General features: G+C 31.5%; 2 protein-coding genes across 2 annotated transcripts; one reads left to right on the top strand and one right to left on the bottom strand.

Annotated features, from left to right (window-relative positions):
- The first annotated feature begins 671 nt into the window (after positions 1-671).
- LOC111029555 (cytochrome c oxidase protein 20 homolog) lies at positions 672-3,252 on the top strand. Its single transcript, XM_022308591.1, has 4 exons — positions 672-925; positions 1,008-1,070; positions 1,262-1,437; positions 2,852-3,252. The coding sequence occupies exons 2-4, from the start codon at positions 1,038-1,040 to the stop codon at positions 2,946-2,948; spliced, it is 306 nt and encodes a 101-aa protein (XP_022164283.1). The 5' UTR covers positions 672-925; positions 1,008-1,037; the 3' UTR covers positions 2,949-3,252.
- On the bottom strand, positions 3,249-27,782 carry LOC111029547 (cardioacceleratory peptide receptor). The gene is made up of 9 exons (XM_022308579.1): positions 27,678-27,782; positions 16,974-17,109; positions 14,635-14,738; positions 12,054-12,147; positions 11,884-11,979; positions 8,551-8,742; positions 6,854-6,949; positions 5,954-6,134; positions 3,249-4,003 (listed from the first exon to the last, which is right to left on the bottom strand). The coding sequence occupies exons 1-9, from the start codon at positions 27,780-27,782 to the stop codon at positions 3,790-3,792; spliced, it is 1,218 nt and encodes a 405-aa protein (XP_022164271.1). The 3' UTR covers positions 3,249-3,789.

Raw genomic sequence — 27,782 nt, 5'->3', positions numbered from 1 at the left:
GCCTCGGATTTGACCGCCACGCAGTCTGGTGGAGAATTGAGTGTGCGATGTTTTGCAGAACCAATTTTTGTGCAGGCGGCTAGCAGTGTTTGACCTCCTTATCTCTAGCCTTCATGGACATTACCATGATTAAAAATTTAAAACCACAGATTTCTATAAGAAATTATAGAAATAGAAGTAGAAGCATAGACCTTATATTTGATATGAGCCTGCTGGTCTATGACTAGAAGAAGAAATATTATAGAACATAGATTATTATACTATAGAAGAAGTTAAGTATAATCATAGAACAATAAATAATATAGAAGCACAGAATAAATTCTGTGATAGAAGTCTGTGATTAGAGCACGGATATAGATACTATGGTTGCACAACGAGCACGGATATGACGGCTCTGAATGTTCTTATCAAGAATTTAAAAAAAGTCGCGTGATACTAGCGCCCTCTATGACCTGGTATATCATATACCCGCGATTATATAAATTATAAATATGTTTGTAAAGTTATGGTAACATGGTATAAGAGTTCTTACTGTAGAGGGCGCTAGTAAAACGCGACTTTTCGTCAGATTTGATAAGAACATTCGGCGCCACTCAACGCTGTGATCCAATATAGGCCGACGTGCAACCATAGTATCTATATGCGTGGATTAGAGCACATAATTATTGATAACATTATCACGGCCGTATCTATCTATCACGGACTAAGATGGTACTAAATTAATAATATTATATTATTATGTTTTTCAGTTTCACACGATCAAAGAAATTTCAAACCTCTACTAACTTTACTACTAACTAGTATTGAGTAGTAAACAATAAGTATTTCTTTAATCATGTCTTCGTGCTATCGCCATGCCCTATGGTAGCGGATGTGTACTTATTACTTACTATTTACTACGTGTAGATTGCCGCCGAAATTTAAGGTACAACCACTAATGTGCAATAGCGAAAGTACCTATCTACATTTTTGTACTTGGATAACAAACTAAAAAATAATAATTCCAGTTTACTATAAGATATTAAATCAAATAAAGGATGGCGTCGATTTCCAGTGATGAAGATCACAAGGTAAAAGTCCAACATTTTAATATTTATGCATGTTCATTTGTAATAAGTAAATAATAATTGTTGTTTGAAAAAAATTGTGTCTTATTATTATTCTAAGCCCATCATGGGTTAGTGTCACAGACTAATATATACCTACTATGTTGTATATCTTAGATGTGTGGTTAATGGTAAAATTCTCTTATTTTCTTTAGCCTTTGATGTTTTTGGGCAAAGATGTCTCAAAAATCCCTTGTTTTCGTAACAGTTTCCTGTATGGCATAGTCGGAGGATTTACTATGGGAGTCGGCTGTTTCTTGTGTACAAGTAGAACATTAAGATCTACGCACTTCGGTTTTGGTTCTTTTGTTACGATATCTTCTGTGTATTGGTAAGCATCTCTACATAATAAACTATTTGAGTATTAACTGTTTATAAAATCTATAAATAGATAAATATCTTAAAATTTAAGCAAGACGGTTTATATGGTTTAATTATACGATGATAATATCCATCTTAATATTACAACTCTTTTTATTGCTTAAATCAAGTATCTATTTTATATATTTTTTTAAGAGGACTTAATTCTCTGAACATGGATTTAATACATTTTTCTTATTCATTTCTTATTTATTTTTTTACCATCATTATTTATTAAGTTAATACTGGCAATATTATATAGTGCATGCAGTAGTAAACATATTATTATATATACAATATACATATTATATTATTGCCAAAAATATACCAGTGTTAGCAGTAGGGTGGTAAAAACTTGATATTTTCCAGAGGTTAGTCTAATATTACACCTACCCAAAACCTAATAAAGGTATATATTTATAGTTGACTCATATTTTAAATACACGTCATAGTAATACTAGTTAACACTAAATTATTAAGCATTGGCGATTTTTCACCCATCACTCCTTAAAAAATTTAAAAGGTAACGTCTTGATTACCCTCTTTGCTTTACCACAAGTTCCATAAAATGAGTACAAGAACCATTTTTATATTGTAATTTCAAGTTGAACTTGTATCTAAATTTTCTTTTATTAACTTATTGTTAATAAGTAAGTTTTTCACTATCTATATTGTATACTAGGTACTTATGTATATTTTATGATACAAACTTAAAAATTTCACCAATAAAAATCATTTAATTTCCTTTTATAAAATGTACCATCCATATTTATTGAAAACCATGCAATAAATATTTTACATGTATAACCTTGTTCATTAATAACATATTATAATTTATTAGTTATTGATTTCTTTATTAGTTTTAGCGATGGGGACTGTAGAAACTTCACTACCCTACTATCTAGAAAAAGTCAGAAATTCATACCATATCTTTTTTTATAGTATACATGTTCACAATTATACCATTGATTTTAAAATATATAGATAAGCTACCCTATCGTTAATATTGAAATCCGGGCTAATTGCATTTAAGTGTTAGGTTCGGTGTATCCATTTGCATTGCATAAGATGGCTTATCTGTATATTATTAAATCAATGATTATATTAAACATCTTATTTATTATTGAAGTATTCTTCTTTTTCACATTTGACCTTTTCTTCCAAAGAAATGAGAACACAACATTGTTGTTGATGCAAACGAAGACTAAAATGTCATCCAAAAATAGTTTAATAAATAAATAAATAATTTCTACCAATAAACTATGTATAATATAATGTATTTACAATTTTATATTTATTAGTTTATTACCTATATAAAGGGTATATAAATTAAACCTGTCACTGAACTATATTATAATTATTAATTATTGATAAATTGTTGGCAGGATTGCATGCAGATACAACTATGATAATACAGAGGAAAGACTGAATGAACTGAAGGGTATTATCAAAGATAAGAAGAGTGGCACTGATGTCAAATAGCTGAACATCACCAAAGACAAAAACCGCATTCGCCGGCACCTACTAAAATCCATCTGATTACTTCGGTACATTAGTGCATTTAATTCGGTTTCAAAATTGATTTGTTTCCGTGTGAATATAAAAATATCAGGGAAAGGTTGTGTAGTTGTGTACCGGCCACATAAAATACTTACACAAAATATACAATCAAAGAAGGTTGGATATCAAAACAACAGAGCTTACTGTAGTTATTATAATGTAGAAATTGTTTTCTGTTTTTTGTTCAGTTATTGTAATAGACAAATACATGTTAAATGGTTATTAAGCTATTGTATTTTATTAACGATGGTTTAAAACAAAAAGTATTTACATAATATTGGTTAAAGACGTAAGTACGAATAGGAATCCAGGCAACAATAAGGAATACATAATAATCATAATTATATATATATATATATATCGAAGGTTTGTACACATAATAATATTGTATTTTTAGGGACGAAGTCAGTCGACAGAATATAACTTAACGTTTATGGTCGTATAGTTAAAATTAATATTTATAATAGTAATAATAATAATAATAGTAGGTAGTAATAGTAATTATTGTAGTAATAATAGTAATGTAATAATGTTTTAATAATTAGAGAAATGTATATTATAATATTATAATGGCTGTATAGTTTATAATAATGCGTTCGCATAAAGGGACGGGGACAGAATATTGATAATAATAATAATAATAATAATAATAATTATAATATGTTCTTATAATGTACTCGTATGAATTTTATAATATTATTAATCATTATAATTATAATAGTAATACGTCGTGGGGTGCTCGGAGTGCGCCGTCCCGGCCTTCTTAAAGCAGCGAATCGGCGTAGCTGTTCTTCTCCGTCGATATGCCCATGCGGTCTAAGACAGGAGCCCTGACCACCGAGTGTACGTGCACGGTGGCGTTCCGCAGCAGAGACGTGTTCACCTGTCGATTAGACGATGTTAGTGTTTCCGTGTAGCTCAATTGCTCTTGTGTTCCGTTCCGGCAACACAACAACCATCTGAACGGCGGGACTTGCCTGAAAATATTTTGAAAAACGCAAAATGTTGTAGCGATGTTATGACGGATGTGGAGCGGCGCCTAAACGTTCACGGTGAGGATAGACTGTGGGTTGGAGAGGGATAGGGAGTTTTTGACTAATTTTTAACTTGCACAGTACAAGGTTTTATATTTATACACCTGATGATACAAATCCACGAATGCCTAGTTTAATCTTTGAAAATAAAATAAAAATTATTAATCATTAGAATTTATAATCATAAAGAAAAACTCTAAACCCAACCCCGATGGGTCCAAAAACACTTATGAGAATATGTGCATACGTGACGTATCATTGTTTCTATCTTTTATTTCATAACACATCAACATTGACATTATAGGTACTTATTCATTTTCAATAAAGTTTATGTTGTTTTTTAATACTGGAGTGAATTTACCTATTGCAGAACTTAAGGATAACACGAATACTCACAACGCTTTGTAATCATTCACGTTTTCATATTATGAATATAATCGTGCTCTTTTGTCAATTTTTTTTCGATGTTTTGATTTTAAAAAGAGTTAGGCAAGTTTATAAGTAGTTAAAATACTTAAACACTTAATTTATTGTATGCTTTTAAGTTAAAATATCGTAAACATGTGACTAGGGATCTCGAATAATCAGTGTGGAGAGATACGACTGTCGAAAATTTAAAAATCAGACGAGTCAGTGTTTTTTCACGCGATAATATTTTATAACGAGGAAAAAATAGGAATCGTTCCAATTCCAAATCTCAAATATCGAGTCGTTTAATGTGTGCTGTTGATGTAAATAAACGAAACGTAGCGAAAAGTATGATGAGTATATTCGTTTATAATGCATTAGGTAGGTATATTATGGTATATCGTATATGACTTATAATAAAATGTATTATACTCAGTAATATAGAGAAAAAGTTTTTATCGGACAGTTTTTTGTTGTATATTATAGGTATACTTAAAAAATAGATTTAGATTTGTATTTTTGGTCGTATCTAATCTTTAAGTTACCATTTATCATAACATGATAATATATTTCGTAATGATGATGTGGTTTTTAGATTTCGGGATCTCGTTCTGACGAAATTACATACTGATGTCACGCATTGGTCGAGACAGTGGTGTATTTATGATTTTTCCAATGGGATGGAGAAGAATTTTATTTCCAACAGTGATAAAAGTACAGCCATTGTGTGCATAATATTATGTTTATAAACTCGGTCCAAGGGTGTAGAGGTAGACTGTAGTAAAGACAAATCTACTCTGATACAGGTAGCAGGTTGTATAGTATTTTTTTGTTTTGTTTACTTATAAAAGGTCAAAGTGGTGTGTTGGGTACTTATAGTAATATCTTTTAAGTAAAATTGGTCATTAACTATTTAAAAATTAAAATTAACTTTAAGTTACGAGGTTACATCGTAAGTTACCTACGTCATAACGGTGTGGATACCTATTTTGTTTTTTAATTAACTTCTTTAACTTACTTTTTTACTATAATATGCAACTTAAAACTATAGGTTTAATGTTTACAGAAGGTACATTTCATAGGTGGCCAATTCACTGGGTACTATCTATAATAAATGTAATCACCTATTTTTAAAAAACGTATCTTTTTGCATGATTGAAACCCGAGCCAATATATTAATACAATATTAATATTTATTATACCGTATACTATGGTCATTGCTACTTCTTTTCTATATTTAATATTACTTTTGAGGTCAAAAAATTGTTTATTTTACTCAGCCTATATAATTATTAGGAATGTTTATTGATGCGATACGACAGCATATATTTATAAACTACTATTATCCATTTATATACTATTTGGTGGTATTTTGTCGATTAATCGCAGGAGTCGTAATATTAAGTATGAATTCGACTTCGCGCACCGTCGACGTGATATAATCATTGTCTTTGAGACGTAGGCATTTCATGTTATACTTTATACCTGAGAGATCTGCAAATGTGAGTGGAGAACAAGCAGTATATGATGGGATTGGCGGCAGAATTCAACGGCGCCAGGCTCTGTATGAAAGTTGCGAGGGCCACGCTCGATTGCGTTTTTGGTATGTAGCCGTACACTTGCAGCAGGTCGAACACTATGTACGGGCTCCAGCACAGGATGAATACTGAAAAAAGACAACGAAAAGAAAAACCATTCGTGTTTTATATATAGGTATACGGTCATCGTCTGCGGCGTGAAATACAAGTCTGTTAGAGGCCGGCGGAGGACGGATACACGAGGGTTCCCGACAACGGAAGAGAGAAAAATTAAAGCCCTGTTTTAGGCATATGAACATTTTCTTAACATTGGAGTAGGCAGGTAAAAACCTAATAGCATTAATAATTAAACACCTATATTGATTTTACGGTCATTGTTAAAAATTGCTTATAAATTATACAGCAATACAAATGTATTAGATATCTTCCTTTGTATTACAAAATATATGAAATAAAATAATAACAAACTGAAATTTACTTATCGATAAACTATACAAGAATCGCTTAAACTAAAGTAATTATATTGATTGTTGGGTTTAGATTTATTCAATTTATCCGTCTGAAATCGTTAAACACAAATGAAAAAACTTATGTGTTAAGTTAATTAATGAATATATATGGCAGTCCGTCGCGATTTAATATTTTGAATAAAAGAATAAGGATAAAATGGATGGTCTGTGATGAGCACATAGAGTGCCTATTTGTATCGTATCGATTGTGTTTGTATTAGATAGGTATTATTTATTGCACGATAATTATTCGATTGAATAATATGATTATTGCATTTATTTATACGCTTGTAAGAAGAATAATAATAAGTGTATTTGTAAGTAGTGTGTATACTGACCGAACACAATAACGAATGTCATTTTTACGGTCTTGATTTTCGCTTTCGGTATGATGCCTCGTGAACTGGACCTTCTGATATCGTGCTCTTCAGGTTCTGTAACGAGTGGTTAACGTCCCAAAACGACATTATTATATATTGTTTTAAAATAATGCAACCTGAATTACATTTTTGCATTCGTTATTGTTGTGTTATAACATTGATATGATCTATTTAAGTTGCTAACTAATATTTTTTGGTAAATTATGTGTTCATATTTAAAAATAAAATGATTTTACACACCTGTATCTAGTCTGAACTTTAAAGCACCACATGTGTAATATCTTATTTTCAAAAACAAGCAATTACAATTTTTTATGCTGGTGATTTTTGAAAGTTTTTTTTTTAATAAATGTTGTTATTTATAAAAAAACTGTTCAATACTTGATATTTAAATATCCATATTTTTTATACAAGTTAAATTAATTATTAAACATGATGTTTTATTGTTTATTATCTGTTAACTTTAAGTAGGTTAAGTGTTGGCTATGAAGGTTAGGCTAATGTATTCTTTTAAAATACAGTACAGTAAAAAGTAATCGGTTTTCGATTATAAGATGAAAAAATATTTAACATCAAATATTGTAAAAAAAATAGAGATGGGTATAAATATTAGATTTTTCTTATAATAGGTAAACCAAATGTGAAAATATATTTTTTTTTAAATACAAAATTTGACTAAAAAATGTAGTGTAGTCACCTAAATCAGAGATGGCGAACCTATAACACGCGTGTCACAGAGTGACACGCGCACACTATTTTAGTGACACTCACGAATGTGTATACGTTTGATAATATTAAAAATTCTAAAAAAATTAATTGAAGGGTTATCGAATTAGTTGACACGCAGGGAAAACAAAATCTAACCAACATTTTTATTTGACACGCTGGTACAAAAAGGTTCGCCATCCCTGACCTAAATCGGCTAAATCATCTCAATAATGTAGTATGTGTTTATATTTTTATAATAATTTTAAATGTACACTGTGTACACTATACTAATAGTATACTAACCATGTACACTACTGTACACAAAGGTGATCGAAAGGCTGGGGGTATTTGCCCCCTGGCTTTTTAGAATTTTTTTTTAAATTGGATGTTTTAAAATGATGTACTATAAAACAAATTTAAAGTGGTTATATGAATAAAAGGTCACCATTATAAAAACATTATATTAGAATATTAGGTTATCGGACTCTCAAATCCTCACATTACTGCCCCCTAGAAAAATTTCCGAGGGAGTCTATGGACTCTGTCTACGTCGGGCGCAATATTAGATTTATATTTTTGGAATTTTTTGGATATTTTTTTTTTCAAATATTTTGAATATGTTTGATCTATTTGAATCACCCAATGTTCGTGCGATAACACAGTAAAGTCCATTCAACAGAATAAGATTATAAATCTAAAAAAACCAAAGCAGAGGATAGTATATTAAAACATTTTTTTTTTTTGGTGGGTGGGGGTGATAAGTAATGATTTCCTGAATCTTTTCTCGTAAAGCACTCCCCATCACAATTCTCTTGTGACATATCTACCAATTTGCGCCCGCGAACGGAGGTTAAAATGTGCGTGGAACGTTTAGGTTAGTATACTTTAGGTCTAGCTACCACCTACATGGTTACCTATATCATAATATATTATATAAAATAATTCACTTTTGGTTCCACGTTGTAGTGTGTTGTTTTTAGCCGGTGATAGAAGTTTGCTTTTGGACCAAATCGTGTACACGATAATGGCGTAACATCCACTGATGACTATTGCCGGCACTACGAACACCGTCGTAGCCACTATGCTTATGTACAATTTCCATTGCCAAGGCGACATTTCGATCCAACACTGAGTGCGTCCTGTGGGCCAAGAAAAAAATCGCTTGAAATTCGTTACAATTATTGAGTTATGAGAAGGATATTCATTCGTGTAGTACGATGACTCGCGTCCCGGCGATTCGCGGAAAATCCCCGGTCTACTTTACTGTTCCACTATCCCTATCCGAGATTCTATTCATTATCAGTTTTTTATTTTTCATCTCTATTGTGAAATATTATATAGGTAATTAATATGAATACATTTCAAAAAAAATATAGGTACCTAGAACCTAACACGAGGAGCTTTTATTACTTTTATTTTCTAGTCAATATTTTTGAAATGTGATTTTTCATTAGGTACATAATTTATCATAAATGTATATTTATATTATAGAGTTGCTTCTGCTAATAGGTATAAATGGTATAATATATAAATATACGAAATGGGAATTTCCTAATTCCCATTAAGTTTTCTAATATTTACGATGGTTTTAAAGTTGATGGCAGAGGAGTATATTAGTATATTTCTTAATTCGTAGTACTACTGGTACTGACTATTGGTCGATGGACAAATACGATGAGACTAAGATAACATTTATAATGGTAACGAAATAATACATTTGTGAATGGTTTTTTTTTGTGTCTGCTTTATTTTGTGAACTAGTAAAAGTTAACAATCACCAATGTTCACTACAACTATGTGTAGCGTCGCAAGCGAAAATTATATTGAAACGACGAGGAGGTACGATTTAAAATTCTACTCGGACGTCAGCGCGTGTATAATATAGTTTAGTGGAATTGTCTACGCCAATAATGGACGATGACATTATGCGTTTATACCAAACGATATTGAAACCACTCGCTGCAACACTATACATGATAATATTATGATTATTAAAGTAACACGACTATGCCGTGGAGGGGGGGGGGGTCGATTCCGAAGTCTGCGTTCTGCATCTCTCGACGATCCGAAATGTTCGTGAAATTAAAAGTACAAATGAAAAAACAAACCATAATATTATGTTCGGGAAAACAAGAATTGTAAACGATTATATGATTCGTGATATTTTGTTTTTCGTAAAATCTAATAATGTGTTATATAATAGAAAAACAGAAGAGACGACGCCGTGGTGACTGTAGGTTTATAATATAGGTAGTAGTTCCAATGGATGGAATGTATTCAGTAATTTAAAAAAATCAGTATGAAGATAGTATATAAGTATAGAACAAACACACGATAAAACGCATAATAAGATGGTATGCTGCGCCATAATGTATGTATAGTTACGAGTTTTTCAGCGAGGCCCATCTTTTTGATATTAATTTAAATAAAAATGAATTGTCAATAATATGTGTTATGTGTTGTACTTGGGGTCTAACGGCGTTTGTCTTCGAACATAGCCGGACTACCACTCTTCTTACCCTCCTCCAGCCTAAACTATAAAACCTAAATCTCTATTTGAGAACCTACTTATATAAGTGATGAAAATCAATATAGTTCGACTGTTAAAATATTTTCATCAATATATTAGTTCCAAAAAAAACGAGTACAATAATATTTAATTTTTAATATTAAGTTTTGCAGAGTGCATCAGAAACAGATAGTACCTAATTATGTAGGTATTACTATGCATAATTGTGTGATTATTGGCACTATCGCTTCACATGCTATTTATGAGCTCAGCGCCACTGGATACAGTAATTAATTTCCAAAATCGTGTTAAAATTTTTTTCTCTGAGGGACTAACTATAAATCTGTACAAATATACGATGATAATATATATCTAGGTAGTATTATGATTGAAGGGCTATCGATTTCAACACATACGACTAATCGCTCTTTGTGTACAATATCGTTAATAGAACTTTTTTGAACCATAAATTGCCTCGTCTACAATAGTTAAATGCTATGAACGTAATATATTGTATTATGCAACAAAACACCCCTTTAATGAGTTAACATAAATTTCAATTTTTCTTCGTTTATATAATTAAAGTTGTATTCCCGATGCTAGCTGTACACGTGTACAAATATACAATTTCTCTATTTTTTGTAATATCGGAGTGTTATACAAATTGTGTGAGTGCTCATTATTTATTATAATATACAAGTAGGGACTTAGTCAATGGCAAATCTATAACTTAATAATTTCCAATAACCACGTCGATAATTTAACCTAACTAAAAGTTCAGACTTATATCAGCCCTTATTTTTCACAATTGTTCTTTTATAACAATTCGTACTACAGACTATATGTTTTGAACATTATAAGATTATTTATAGTGAGGGCGGGGGGAGTCAGTGTCCATCATAAACCCCTTTGTACAAACTCCAAATCATTATAATGAGAAAAAATTGACCTAAGTTATTTTAGTAATAATCTTTTTAATTTATTTTTATGAAATTGTGGTTTAGTATGTATGGTATTATGTCAAGTGTTCGAAAATCATTTGTTAGAAAGTCGAGTGTTATAAATTTATATTTTTTTTTATTTTACAAACTTGGAAAATATACTTTTGAAGTACAAAACAATATTGATGAATACTTGATTTTGTATAGGATATTTAATTAAAACAATTTTTGATTCGATACTTGATTTCTTATTATCCTCTTTGCTTGGATGACTCGCCTCAAAGGAAAACATCTTTATATCATTGTTGTTTTATGGCAAATAAATTAACTTTATCATACTTAATTCTTATGGATATATACTTATTTACCTGTGCGCACTTTGCATTTCAGACTTTACACTTTGTGCTGTGTCTTACTTAAATATGTATTGTGTACATATCATATTATACTACATACGTCATGGTATTTATTTTATTTATATGGTGCAAAGCTCGACAACTCTGAAAATTGTGTACAAGGTCAGCGTCAAGTTGTTATTAGGTCGGTCGCAGAAGTTCTCAGAGAACGAAACAATGGAAATATTTGATAATAAATTAATATCAATTAAATAATATTTATTCTTATTTTCAAAAGTATAAGTTGTTTATATTTATATTTTTATAGATTTTTATGTAGGTACTAAAAACTTGAAACTGCCGACAATATTACAAACAATTGTATAATAAATATTAACATCATAATGTTATAATAATTATAATAAAATATTATAAATATTTCTGTTTATTTTTCTAAAGGAATCGCTACAGATACGGTCGGTATATACTATATACCTTCTATTATCGTCTCTTCGTTAATAAATACGCTGGGTACGGCAAAAACGAAACTCAAAATCCAAGCGCATCCGATTAATGCTCTGGCCCGACGCCCTGAAAAAAGTGTGAAAATAAAAAAATAATTTTTTATTAAAAATTCCGTTTTCGTTGTTTTTTGCTCCGCTTACAGCTACTGGAGAAGTTCATCGGGTGTGTGATGGCGTCGTATCTGTCGATGCTGAGCGCGACCAGGACATATGTAGACGAATACGTGACGACCACCTGAAATGCACGTATAAATATATAATATTAATTAAGCTTTAAACTGGTAGCTGCGGTCGCTCGGCCGCGGTTAAAAGTTAGAAAGTTCAGTCGAAAGTTTTTCGAGCTTGTTTATCCTCTCCATACCAATTCTGCAAATCCTCCAGTCTATTATTTATGAAAGTATTTATATTTTATAATGACAGTTAAACTATAAATTATAATATAACATTTTAATATGAAATATGTATACGGGTAATCGTTCGCTTATTTAAAAATTCAAATAACTATTTTAATGTAAAATTTAATTTACCAAACATCTTTTTACATAGATTATCCCTTAAGTTGGTTATGAATTCAAATATTTTATATTTTTATTGTGAGTTGGTATAAGTTAGTAAGTAAGACGAATAATACTATAACATACATAATCTTATAATTTATATTGGAATAAATATGTTTGTCATAATATTATAAACTATAGTGAACACTTATTACTGATAGACAATAACATAGTGATACAATCTCACCCAGATATATTATTTAATATTTATACATATTATGTACAACCACTTACACAAAATTGTGAACTAAACCCTTTCAGTCGTTCAATTTTATTGCTCAAACCTTATTATATAAAATATTATTTATGCTAGTGTCCCATAATTTCAAATAATTTCGATACATTGTAAAATCTATAGTGAATCTTGAATGGCATAAATTCTTTATACAAAAATATAAACTTCAACAATACAATGCCAATGGTAGAATTTTGCAGAGGTTTTATAAATAAATAAAATTAACTATTTGCTACTTTCTAACAGAAAATTTTTTAGATGGTTGGGCTGATCTTAAAATACTATAATATTAATCGTTAATAAACGTAAGTTATAAAAAGCTTACGCGTTATACTAATAAAACTAATTTGATAAGCTATAAAGTAAAATTTAATGACCAATAAACTGTAAAATATAACCATAGTTTCTACCTGCAAAGACGGAAGATTATAAAAATCAAATGTCTATGTGTTAACCTGACGTTTAAGTAAATACTTTTAGTGATCTTGTTTTTCCCCTCCATTCTAACTTCGACCCCCCCCCACCGAAATACATTTATCAAAATTGAATCATTAAGTGTACGTACACTCAAACAGCGGTCAGCAAGACGTACCGAGTTAACCACACCATTCTCTGCTATGGCCTATTGCATACAGAATAGGCTACGGAGTGTTAATGTTTTCTCGTATAAAGCTAGCCAACAGTCTTAAGACGGAGAATTAAGAAAACGCGGAGGCTCACTGTGTACTTTAATGTTGAGTAAGAGATGGAAAAAATCTCATCATACGTTTACGGTTTACGAATAATAAATCTGCTGCGGTATAGTTATGGCAACGACTGACACGCGCGCACGACGGATTGACGAAACTCCCATAATATTATTATTATGCAGTTGCGTTATAATATATATTATTATTATAAATTAAATTTACACTAACGAACAACACGAGGTCGTTTACGTATACTTGTACCATGCATTCGCGTTTATTTAATTTGTTTTTCCCTTCTTGCTCAGGACGCACGCGTGGTTCGCAATTTCAGAAAGATCAATACCGTGGGAAATCACTTATACTCTGCAGTGGTGCCGATCGCGAGTGAGATAATTACACCTCTGTTGTACTGCAGGGAATGTAGTTATGGGTGCATAATATCAACTATGTATATATCTTAGTATGAGCTTGGATCAACAGCGTTACTCCATGACAGTAGTAAAACGTGTTTCTGCAGTAGCTCTAGCTGTATAATATATAACAGCATAATATGTAGCAGAGTACATAGTGTGGTTGAATATTGGCAAAGTTGGACAAGTTGTTTTTGTAATTTAAATACTTACGATTTAGAATTTAAAAAAAAATTATCTACTCATCATTATTATTTAATTTTTATTTACATTCTTCTTCATTTATTTATTTAATTAATTGTTTAACAAGTAACTATTATTGTATATTTATAAAGTTGAAGTGAGTGATCATGCGACATGACATGTTACAAAAATTGCAATATTATTAAAATGTGTTTCTTATCACATACTGATAATGATAATATACAGATACAACGTGTTGTAACATAGACGCACATTTAAGTTTAAAGATTTTAAAATCACAAGTAACTTAAATTTAATTCATAAGTTAAATGTGTATTAGTATTGTTGATTTTTGGTTAGCTGTATACCTATACGGCTATACTCGTGTGTGATTCATTGTGCATTGCAGTTTTTTCGAAAACCATAGAATATATCTTAAGTAAATAATATAAAAATAATACATATTATTATACGATACGAGATAACTGCCGCCATACTCGATCCGTGGAGCGTTAAAGTCTCCAAAAATTACTGTAATATAATAATATTATATAGCCTTCCCCAAACGTCCCTTAGTCGAATGAACACGCAATGTTTTAATCCGAGGTAAACATAATGATGTTTGTAAAATATACGTAAATACGTTACCTGTAAGTACTTGACCACTTTGCAAGCAATCGGACCGGCTGACCAGGTTACAGTTGTTCTCCAAATCATGTCGATCATAACGCTCACTAGTCCCACCAACAAGTCTGTTCGGAAACACAAATATGTTATCGTTATTATTAAGGTACAATATAATAAATTGTATTTACGCTTTCGCCACAAACGGTAGAATTGAGTTATAAGACATTTCGGAAGTGTAATTATGTTATAAGTACTTGATGGTTTTGCAGAGATTATCAGAAATCTCTGTTACTCAGGTTTGTATGAGGTTATATATTTCCAACAGTGTACAAGTTCATACAAACAATATTAAAAGATTTAGTGTATTAAATTTCATGAAATCCTGTTCTGATAGGCGTTCAGAATTCGCAGTCAAATAGCAAGAGGCTTATTATATATTAGGCGTGGAATAGCTAAAGATGATTCGTATATAATATATAATACCACGTGGTTTGTGATCAAAATCGAAAGAAAAAAATGGTTTGCGGTGATAGCTGCGCCACGTCGTATAGTATAATTTATGATGTATATTATATGTACGTATTTGAACTTATTTATAGCATGCTTGCATACCTAAACGTGCGAATTATATTTTATTCGATACTATTAATTATTATTAATATTGTTATGTGTGTAGATATAATGGGTATGGGTGTATACTTAAACCGTTTCGGGTTTCGGTGAAGTAAATTTTTATGGTTATCTGCACGCTGAGAATTAATAATGATATTGTAATAGTAATAATAATAATAATAATAGTAATAGTAATAGGTACCTAATGATAATGACGAACGATCGAGTACCCATGTAACACGCGTTAAAAATTAAAATCGTCATCGTCGTAAAACATGGCACGTCTGGGCGGCGCAAGCGTGTAACAGCATTTCATGCGTCCGCATATGAGTAATTGCATATAATACACAGGTACATCTTGTACATCTCACATTATTATATTATTATGGCCACGGTAGTTCAAGTACCCACCTATGCGTAATATATTTACAAGTACCTATGCATCTCATACGTGTATATTACGCCTCGATTGTCGGCCGCGTGCGTGTAGTGTAATGTATTACATTGTATAGGATATAGTGGCACGGCTCGTTTCGACTTTGGTTTATATAGGTATAGGTACCTGGGTATATGTTTAGCGGTAGGTAATATATGCGCCAACGACACGACGCAGCCGCCGCATAATGTAATAATAATAAATCGACAAGCGAAATATATATAATTTCCTATTCGTTTATAACTCACTCTTCGCCGCGTGTACATAAATTACGTGTACCTTATATTAATACAAGTATACACTTTGTACCTGTACAAACATACAGGTACAGCGCGTAATACGTATTTCTAGGCATTGGCTCTGTGGAAACCGAGACTGACGCATCGTCGCGATAATTTGAATACAGCGAGTAAATTACATTACTATGCAGAGTGATTTTTATTTGACGTTCAACACACTCATCGTCGTTATTACAACGAATATACTCGCACACTCAGATAGTATTTTATATTGTCATTATTTTGTTTTTATTACTCGATATAATAATAACAGCGCAACTGCTGGAACATTAAATTTTTTAGCGGCTACATATTATATTTTAAATTCCTTTATATTATATATCAATTAGCAACAAAATACCAATCTAAATATTTTGAAGTATAATTAATATAATACAAATAACTTGTTTTTCATTAATAAACTTTTTATGGTCAGATAAGTCTTCAATGATTATAGCTGCTCTTCGCTCGTAAATAAATGACTGTAAATTAAAACTATTCTTACAGCATATATATTTCATATTTAATAGGTACACATTTTCTTGAATATACATTGCTTTAGATTGCATGGAATTACAAATACTTGTTGCCATTTAGTTATTGTTAAGTGGATAGTGATTTAATACCACAACAAATATGAGCGTGGAAATAACGGTAATGTAAAATGGTAGAATTAAAAGTTGTGTATAATTTAATATTTCTCATGAAGAAAATGCCAAAAAAATCAATACTCTTCCAAACAAACAGTAATATTGTTGAATATTAAAATAATATTAGCCTGTAATTCTGTATTATAGTTGTTTGTGATATTGTGAGATTTTCCAAAAAATAAATTAATAAACAAACAAACAAACAAACAGAAACAACACAGATGCGTCGCACAATCGTTATGCATTATGTAATATATAATATTAATATAATGTCGATTTGTACGTATTATTGTTGTACTATAGAGATGATCAGACATTTTATTTAAAAAAAGGAAACTAAATAATACAAGTATTGCATTAATATGTAAAAAAAATTATACTTGCCAGCCAGTGCCAGGTGCATGATAAAAAAGTTCATTCGGTTCTTGCGGGCCTTATTGAACGACAGGGCCACCAGTACGGCTCCGTTACCAAGTACGATCGACAAGAACAATATCCACAAGACTGTGAACTGGATGGTCTGTAAAACATAATAGTGCCTTTAAAAGGGTAACTGATAAATACTGTAATAACGATTTTTAATTATTTAATAATTTACTAATATGTAAATTCATAGTATTTAATGTATTATGTCTTGATCACGCGGCGTTTCGGATAGGCTATTTAGCTACACTAATGTTGTTCATTATTAAAAACAATTTTTAATATATTTAAATAAAATTAAAAACAATAAATGTAAAATAACAACAAGACCTTGAACTCTTATAATTTATTCGGGTTTTGGGTGCTGGATGTAACTAATATGTACCAGAGTCCTGTGTCCAGCATATTTTTTTTTTTTTTTTGAAAAAATATTTATTGTAAAGAAAACATTTATAATACAAATAAATAATAACAATAAGATTACATTTTACAATAAATTATCTACCTCCTTTAAGCATATGCTTGTGATGGAGGTAGAGAGTTACATTATAGACACAAATAAATATAGGTACACTATTAAATGTTTACATTAAATCTAAGATTGATATATTTTGAACAAGAAAAGTATGAGAAATAAATTTGAAAAAATAAATGTTGCATTTTAGTCTTTATACACTTAATAAAGAAAATAACCATAAGTCAATTTGCTCTTTTATACTTGCTATTTTAAGATTCCCAGTATTAGTGAAAATGAGTTTTTTTAAATTTAGTGGCATTAAATTAAAATATTTCGGACCTAAATAATTAATAAATTTTTGTCCAAATGCTTTTTTGTAGTAAATTATATTCACATCAAAAGCTCTTACTTCTCTTTTTTTCCCTATAATTTCCATATCTACAAATGTTTCATAATTTTGTATTACATATAGAATAGTTACCTTCTTATACACACTCTCGAATGGTAGCACTCTAAACAGTTTAAAATTTTCTCTCGTAGATCCTACTAAGTTATTTTTGCATAAACAGATCCTATTATCCTAATAATCTTTCTTTGTAAAATTTTTAAAGGTCTAACCGCACACTCATTCAGACCTCCCCAGACCAATAAACCATATTGGAATATTGATTGGAATAAAGATAAATAAATTATACGCATAGTTTGCACAGGTAAATAGTTCCGTAGCTTGGAAAAAACTAAAAGTTAAAGTACGCATACGCATTATAATATTATTGGCGTGTAATTTCCATTTCATGTGTTTGTCAAAAGTTATACCCAAATACCTGATACTAGAGACCTTATATATTGTTTGGCAAAAAGTTGTATTACAACTATCTTCATTCTCACAGAAACAGATTTTTAATTCATCATAATGGTTCTGATCTTTATTAATTGAAAAGTTTATATAATTTGTTTTTTGATAATTTATAGAGAGTTTCCTATGATTGAGATACTTAATTACTTTTTTAAGTTCTTTTGTTGCTATTGAGCGAACTTCATCCCATGAATCACCTTAAAACAGAAGACAAGTATCATCAGCATAAGTCACAATCTGTCCATCTATTTTTAAATCACATATAGAGTTTATGTATAATATGAACAGTATAGGGCCTAAGACGCTACCTTGCGGTACACCACATTGAATTTTCATTTCATCGCCTTTACTGTCATTGATTTGAACTAATTGTTTTCTGTTTTCTAAATAATTTTTAAACCATTTAAAACTGTTATTCTTTAGACCAAAACTTGGTAAGATGTTGCAAAGCTCATTATGATTAACAGTATCAAATGCTTTCGCTAAGTCTAAAAATATAGCCATTGTTTTTTTACTACTGTCAAGTGCATTATAAATAAAATTACTGGCACTGTACAAAGCATTTTCAGTGCTCAACCCAGGTCTAAAACCAAACTGGTTTTTAGACAACAATTTATTTTTTTCTAAGTAAACTACCAATCTCAACTTTATTATTTTTTCTAGTATTTTTGCAAAATTGCTTATCATAGAAATCGGCCTATAATTATTTATATTAGTAGCATCTCCGTGTTTGAATAGTGGTTTAATAATTGCTATTTTAAGTTTGTCTGGAAAAGTACATTTGGAAATACTTAAGTTATAAATATATATTAATGGTTCAATAATATTCACAGGCCACAGCTATAGACTTTATTGTTTTCACCGATATTCCGTCAAAACCTGCTGCAGTGTCATCTTTTAAATTATTTATAATTTTTATAATTTCAGGCTTGTTAATTTCCTCATTAAAATATATATCAAAATCTACATCTGTATTAGTTTCAACAAACTGTTGATTAGAATTTTTTATTTTATTTGCAAGGTTAATACCAATATTTGTAAAAAACATATTAAAAACATTTGATGCTCTGACTGGATCCTCTGAAGGAATTATATGTTCATTATTGTGCATTAATGATTTAATGTTATTACTATTTTTATTTTTTGATAAAGTGAGCTCTGTTATTAATTTCCAAGTTAATTTTGGACTGTAAGAGATATCATTAAATTTTTTTTATAATAATTGTTTTTAGTAATTCTTAAAATTGAAGTGAAAATATTTTTGTATTTAACATAATATGAACGTAGTTGATCATTATTGGGGTGTTTTTTTACTTTTAAAGATAAAGCCTGTTTTTTACGCACTGAACATAGCAGACCCATTGTCATCCACTCTTGTATATGCTTATTTTTCGCATTGGCCTTTTTAAATGTCGTAGATGAGTTAATCGCATGCAAAATTGTATGAATAAAAATATCAAAGACTACTACTGTTATATGTATGCCTATGTTGTTTAATAATTAATATTTATTTAATTTATTTTTAAGGAACTAGGCATATATATATAAATTAAACTAATATTCTCATGAAATTTGTAAAATAAAAAACGATCGGGTTTCGGGTCCACTGAAAAGTTTTTTCGGGTTGCAGTTAATACTGATGTTTTGGAAAAAAAATCATTTGGGTTTCGGGTGTTTCATTTTCTATGGGTTTTCTGGAGTGTTACCCGTTCGGGTTAGTTCTGATGCAAAACCCCGAATAACAACATTGATACGTCTATCAAATATACCAGTCGTGAGAACCTGTCTTTATTTATGTATGCAATTTTATTCCATCGGATCCCTAGTGGATTATCATTCTGTGTACTTGATAGCGATCAAAAGCATATATTTTATCGGTGTTTTTATTCATCGCCAAGAGCTACGGAAAACGAGAATTTAAATAAATATTTTGCCTTCGGAAATAAAAGTCGAGTAATTGAAACCTACTTAAAAAAAAAATACATGTAAGAGAAATATTTTTAAATGTAAAGCAGATAAACATTATGCAGTAATGTGCTCAAAACCTCAAACACTCAAAATTAATGTACCGTATAATACGTACCAACGCAGCGTCCACATTGCAATCAATAATCGTTATCATATAATTTTTTAGAAACATATAAAGTGAAACGATAGGTGTACACGATCATTTGCCTATATATGTTATAATATGCAGTTTTGTATTTACACGAGTAGACGGACGCTGGTCACTTTAAATACATTTATGGGCACATGCAGACCTGCTACTATTAACCTATTATTAAATTGTATTGTACACTCGTAACGGTTATGGTATAAGTATCGTGGGCAGTTCGCAAATCGTTGCACTTAAAATTTTGATTTGTAAAAAATAATAGATTGTACGTCTGTACGGAGAATAATGTGTTTTTGTCACCAAATATTGCACACATATTCCTGAAGACTTTCTGGGGTCTTTGAGCGTTCATAACTTTGTTTTTCAACAACTATATAGGCTATCATTGGTTGGCTCACACATGGACATCGTTTTGTTCACGAAATTTGAATATTTGAATATTTTTTTGCCTATACGGTTGCCATTGGCTATAGAAATATAAGATAGACTTTTATACAATGTAATATTTATATGTAAAATATATAAATGCATGCTTGTAGCTTATATTATTATGCAGCGTGGATATGCTGGATGTACTCAAAAATTACTCGGACGACAGACCAAACACATTTGAAATTGTTGTTAGAGACATCAGTGAAGTTTAGACGGTAGTTTGGACCAAGTTCGAAAATATACCAAGTATTTCCCGCATCTCCGTCAAATTAGTTTACAAAGCGAGGTAGGTTCCTAAGTTTACCGACGTTAAAACCGATATACGCCTGTATACAATAATATATTGCACCGTATTATTTTCGTCGGGTTAGGTATGGCTGGTATTTTTTAAACATAAATAGTATTGTAAAATCAACGGTTCGCGTCATAAATATACAAACCTTAATACGTTTATGTAGGTACAGATAATATTATACACACCTATGTTATTATCATCGATCTATATATTTCTATATAATATAAATGATATGTCATATCTGTACCTACTCCGAAACACCCCGGCCTCCCAATAACGGCGGCGTACGATTTTTATACGTTCGACGACCTGACGTTTATTATTATAATTATAATTTTATACACTGCTATTACCACACGACTCTGGCGCTGCGCTAAATAGTCCGTTCGTGCACACACTATTAACGACGACGACGATATTTCCCCGCCTAGTTGTGACAAGACAAATTTATATTGTGAGCTCACACACACACACACACACACACACGCGCGCGCGCGAGTTGAGTTCGCGTACGTAATATATTGTATTATTATTATTATTATTATTTTTTTTTTGTTGCTTCTAGTAAGTTTTTCGCGTAGTCGTCTTCCGTTTTAAGCCGGTTATACCGCCGATTCCGCGGTTTTGGTTTCCGCGTCACGTACGACTTTGTGCCGTTTTTAATGATTGCTATTATTATTATTTCTCACATATACGCGTATTTTTTTCTTCTTCTCTCCGTCCGCGTTTTAAACGACTATCACAACACACACAAACACACACTCGCAGGCGCAAATCGCACTCCTTTCTATCGCTTTTTTTTTTCCACATATATTTTTATGTACACAGCTCGCGACGTTGACCGCGTTACAGCCGCGATCGCAGAGTATACAGCGCTTCTTATGTACACAGTTTTTAACGGTGCACGTTTGCTGTTCCGATACGTATAATAATAATAATAATAATAATAATAATGAGCTTATTCGTGGAACGATATACCTGGGTAGGTATACCCGGGGTACACATTCTCACGCGGTCGGCTGGAAGATGGCGGGCGGCACGACGATCGCGAACGCAGCTCGTCGTCTACAAGTGTCCGTTTACACAATATATTGTATCGCTACGGAGGCGGATGCATCGTAGATACCGAATTAATTACAAATTAAAACACTGTAAAATATGTGCATGTGCACGGCGAACGCCGAGCGCTGTTTTCAAATGTTCCATTCTATATACTCCAAAGTTTTGTAATATATAATTTCCTTATTTGTTTCACCCCCTTGTCTTACCCCCTTGTCAGTTGGAAAACCTGAACCGTCTCTACTTAAGAGGACGGCTGCACAGACATTTGTTGTCTCCGTCTTACGAGTACGTAACATAGCGAATTTAGCTTCGTTATTAGCTTATAAATTATAACTGAGAATCGACTTATATTATGAAACTTGATGATACGAGAACACTATCTGTATTTGTATGTGGATTTTTTTACGATGGTTCAATTTTTTAACGAGTTTCGCGTGTATGATATAGTGCAAATTAAAAATGCTCATAACTCATTTAAAAACTGTGTAGAGTCGTTTTTAAATATTTTTAAGCTGTAAAACAGAGATATATTATATATATATATATCTCGTGTGGGTCTTTCAACTTCGGATCAAAATGTTATGATCACTATAATCAATAATAGGCAATGGCTGCAGTTGAGTGTATCAAATTTAATAATTATTTTACTACAAACTTTTTAATTTTGTATTGCTTACTAAACTCGTACTGCACAGTGCATACAATAAGATTACTTTACACTACATTTTTTTTTAGTCCCTACTGAAAAGTACATTTTTGATTTCATTTTGTAATGTCCCGAATAATTGGAATATTTTTAAAAAAATGTTGTTTTATATAAAATCTATTGAATGATATTGAACAAACAGTTTTTTTTAAAATTTAAATAAAATATCCCTATGTTAACGCGTATGTTACATAATATGACAGATTTTATAAGGTAACACGCCTTAATGGTATATTACAATTCAGAGTGTTTTATACCCCCCCTCCTTTCCCAAATCTCATGAATCTCATTACCCAGCCATGACAAGGGTTTGGGCCATGCCTGTTTGGCTGGGAGTGGGTACTCTCAGCTTTTCACCACTAATAGTTGGATTTAAATATTATTGCAATACAATAATAGTAAAATTTAATGTCAAATTTACGAAATATTCTATTCTATCTTCTATCTATATTCTATTATGAATATTTCTATATGCCTAATAATATTAATATTTAATATTAATAATATTATATTAGGAGATGTATTTTTAAAGATCAGTTTTTATCCGACTAGTGACTACTCGCATAATTCATTGGACTTTGCAGACTGTGAAGTCATTAAGAAAAGACATAATATATACTAGACCACATTGAAATATTAATACCGTCCGAGTAATATTATGTGTCGAATACTTATTATTACTGTCGTACTCACTATAATAGTAACAACAATTATGCGTCTGCCCAGACGCACTATTTTTGGAGTCTCTTTTGTTTAAAAACATGTCAGAAAACGCCATGTAGTATTCTGTTAACCTTTACGCTAATATTTCGTATTAGAAAACCGTTCGTCGTCGCTAATGAATTGCTTATGCCTATATAGTGTCTACTATGCGTATGATATTTCCATTGTATTATAATCGGTCACCACTCATCGCAAATACAATACGATATTATACTTCGACGATATATCGAAAACGTAATTATAATTATTTATAATGAAATTATTACAGCTGTACGTGCCAAATGCCATTAAAACATCATCGCCGTATACGATAATATGTTAAAATACGTATATAATATAATATGCGAATCCCGTATGCGGCGATATAATGTCATTATCGTTTTACTTATATTTATTAATATTATTAATATGATATTTGGCGATCGTCCGAGACTCGTTAATTGTATTCTGTGGTGGTTCGCACGTGCGAACGTGTGGGCGATGTGTGCCTAAGTCGGTTGCAGAAGTCGGAGAAGCACACGGCGATGACGTCGTCAAACTGTCATATGCGCCCGCGAATCGTGATTTCCGTCTGAATATATAATTCGATGGTTAGGTTTGCGAGGTAATATCATGTAGGTAGTACCTACTATAGCCATTATAGGTACGATGAATACACTTTTCAACAAAATGTTTTTAGTGGTTACATCTGGATTCGTAGCTGTTATAATGTAACATAATAATTTTGTTATTTAATTACTAATATTTATGGACTATGTTTATAAAGTATAAAATGATATTAATTTGAAGACATTTCTGATGAGAATTAATGTCTACAATTCAACAGCTTAAAAATAATTATTTTAAAAGAAACCGAAACATGCACATTTTTCATTGAAACCTTACATTGTATGGTTTGTTAAATCTGTACGTTTAATCTATTGTTTGTCTTTTTGGTAATGTCTGACAGTCAAACACTTACCACTAAGTTGATACATAGAAAATGTTTTTATTTGTATTTTTGATATACAATCAATGATGGGAAAGTTACTGGATTGGTTGTGACTCATTAAAAGTCACAGTTACAGTTGCTGCTTGTTAGTAACATAGTAACTTAGTTATTTTTGTTTATGTCTTCGAGAAAATAATTGATTTTGTAAATATTTGTTAATTGTTTGAATGCGGGGTTAAGAGAAAATGTATTTTGTAGATTATAATATAGACTCATAACTAAAATTTAAAACTATCAACACTGAGATTTCTTGAAACATAATTGGTTACAAAATATTAAGTAATAGCTTATACGAATGGCACGAAATATGGATAAAACCCTTACATTTGGTTAGTAACTTGTACACCAGTACAATTACCTCAGAAATGTTGGTTGAAAAAAAGGAGCGTACTTATTGTAATACTTAAAATGTTTCTCTGATAACCATGCTCAATCGTATTTTACTGAAAGAAAATGGGTAAACATTTATTTCGGGATTGACGAAAACAGTGTGATAATGCGTGAGTGATGAATATATACATTTTTTTTTTGACCATAGAAAATATTTATATGATCTTATTTACAATATTATGTCGATTTTCGATAAATTTATCTCATTCAAGCATCAAGAGAATATGGTCGATAAAGGTGGAGTGTTACTGTATTTTTATCAATTAAGATTAAAACTTAATACAATATAATATTATAATAGTGCGATTAAGATTGTTGTTAGTAACGTTAAACGTATGTGAACACTATTTTATATTGTTTTATAATCTCATGTGATTTTTTTTTATATTTCTAATTTAAACCTGATATCTGGTACTATTTAAACTGTACATAACGACGAACCCGTGACCTATATAATATATATTATTTATAAACATAGCTGGTACATGTATATACTATACCCAATAGGTATGCACCTATAGACGCACATACCGTGATATTTGACACAATCCAATACTATAATAATAATGTATGGTACTCGTGTAGGTTCATATTATTATATTATGTGTCAAATGATTAATGTTTAGCCCAGTATGCAATCATAATATGATAGTCTTCGTTATATTATGGAATAATATACACTTCACCGTCCATGATACTCAGCGCGTTTGATTTAAAAGATAATAATAATATATAACAAAGCAGCCATGACAGTGGTATTATGACTCGAGCATATTATTATTACTACACACCAGGCGTAAAATAATAATATATTTAGCAGAGGCGCGATTCGTCTGTATTATTATTATATGTGTAAGATATAGACATTTCCGGTTACAGGTGGCGTGCTGGCCGTTTACGTGAAATTTACCCTTCGGCAGGGTGATAAATCGGGGGTGAAACGCACCAGCGGACTACGCTATCACGACCGATAGGGCGGAAAAACCGCAAAATGGAAATCCTCGACCTGCTAACGCAATTAAAGCAGTGGACCTGCGGTATGTAATACCTCGTGGCCTTGTACCGTAATACCAAGCATTAACCTACCCGCCGTACCCGGGGTATCTAACCCCCACTATCATTGATTTATTTGTATTTTCAGATTTTCGAGTATCTTCACTTAAAGACCGCACTTTCAAATACCCAGATTTTTCATTAATGATTCTACCATATTTTCAAATACTCAAATTGTTCATTCTCCTTTGATTTTTCTCTAAACCAGTAAAACGTTCTGTACATCACAAACGTATACAGAACCTCGGCAGTACCAGCGGTGACGAATATTGTTGTTTTGGGGGCTATCGGAACAACCGTCGGAGGTATTATGTTCGTCTGTTCTACGAACACCAATACCGGTCTATGATAAATTGTTATAATACCTCGTAAAAAGTGTGATATTTATTTCAATTTAATCATGAAGGAAAAACCTATCCACGCGAAAAGTGTCTATTTTCGTCCGAGGACATATTATACTATGACAGTATACACGACTGACGGATGTATGATCTTGTTACGCGTTGTACGTCATATTAAAAGTGGCGGCAGGGCTTGCAGAGAGTCGTATTACGCAGGGCTTGAAACCGATATCTTTAAATATCAAAACCGGTCCGTAAAAAACGAAAATCGGTAATCAAAACCGAAACTGCTACCGGAAAAAAAAACCGCCAAAAGATGGACACAGATTCCGGTGGACGCCTATGTAAAAATCAAAACTTCAATTCCAATCTCTCAGAAACCGGCGTCGGAAAATCGAGTTCGAAATCGAAAGAATTAAAAATCAGCAGGCGAACGAAAACGGAAATCTATCGGTCTAGGTACTGCAGTCTCGCAGGACTCGTATAATATCGGAGTGTGCGTGGTATCAGCCGAAGCGCAGCTGCGGTAGCAAGAATAACAAGCATCGATGAAGGCGGTACGCGTATGCTTTTAAAGATTATATCTCACGAATTCGGTTTCCGTCTTAAAATTTATATCGTAATATACACATCGAACTCGGAGCGCGGTTTGGAACGTATACCGCGTGGTAGGTATATATTATGTATGGTCGCACGTGTAAAGACACTCTGGAGAGCTCGATCGTTTTAACGCAAATACCGTACGCGCCATCCGTTTGTTCGTTTAATTCTTATACCATATAAATAATCCGACGCACTCTCTAATGTCTACTGTATATTATATATATATATATATGTTCTATACACACATAATATACGGGGTCTCGCGAGGATTTACTGTTTTCGGTGTCCGCTCCCGCCGCCGCTAAGAATCAATAGTAGTAGTTATCCGTGTCGGGACACCGGTGCCTGCCCACTCGCAGTGCCCAATAGTATAATAGATATGGGTATGTGTATAATTAGTGAGTATAATATTATAATAATACATGTACTCAACGTCAACGATTTCGTGTACCATAATACAGTTTGATATATAGACGTATTTATTGTTTTGTGTGCGGGGGAGGAAGGTCATTTTTTTATTTGCATATTAGAACGCACAATAAACCCGCGTAATACGCCTGACTGGTAATGATTTATAACGTATTTGTTTTCAAATCAAAACGTAATGAAATAGCCGATTTTGATCGCCACCAATACTCACTTCGTAAAAAAAAAATGAGTTTATCTCTTCGACCGTAAACTCGGTCGTCGCGTTGACGTACTTCATAGTGGTCAGCTCTTCTTCGGCAACAGTGACGGTCTCCAT

Source organism: Myzus persicae, unplaced genomic scaffold (genome assembly GCF_001856785.1).
Source record: "Myzus persicae strain clone G006 unplaced genomic scaffold, MPER_G0061.0, whole genome shotgun sequence".
In the NCBI taxonomy this organism is placed as follows: Eukaryota; Metazoa; Arthropoda; class Insecta; order Hemiptera; family Aphididae; genus Myzus; species Myzus persicae.
Note: the sequence above shows the minus strand (reverse complement) of the source record. Positions and strands in the feature narration are given on the sequence as shown.

Coding starts and splice junctions, on each gene's coding strand:
- LOC111029555 (XM_022308591.1), top strand. CDS start 1,038: ATGGCGTCGATTTCCAGTGATGAAGATCACAAG. Junction 1,071..1,261: donor CCAGTGATGAAGATCACAAG/GTAAAAGTCCAA, acceptor TATTTTCTTTAG/CCTTTGATGTTTTTGGGCAA. Junction 1,438..2,851: donor ACGATATCTTCTGTGTATTG/GTAAGCATCTCT, acceptor AATTGTTGGCAG/GATTGCATGCAGATACAACT.
- LOC111029547 (XM_022308579.1), bottom strand. CDS start 27,782: ATGGAGACCGTCACTGTTGCCGAAGAAGAGCTGACCACTATGAAGTAC. Junction 6,135..6,853: donor GACATTCGTTATTGTGTTCG/GTCAGTATACAC, acceptor GTCTTTTTTCAG/TATTCATCCTGTGCTGGAGC. Junction 4,004..5,953: donor CACATTTGCAGATCTCTCAG/GTATAAAGTATA, acceptor AAATATTTTCAG/GCAAGTCCCGCCGTTCAGAT.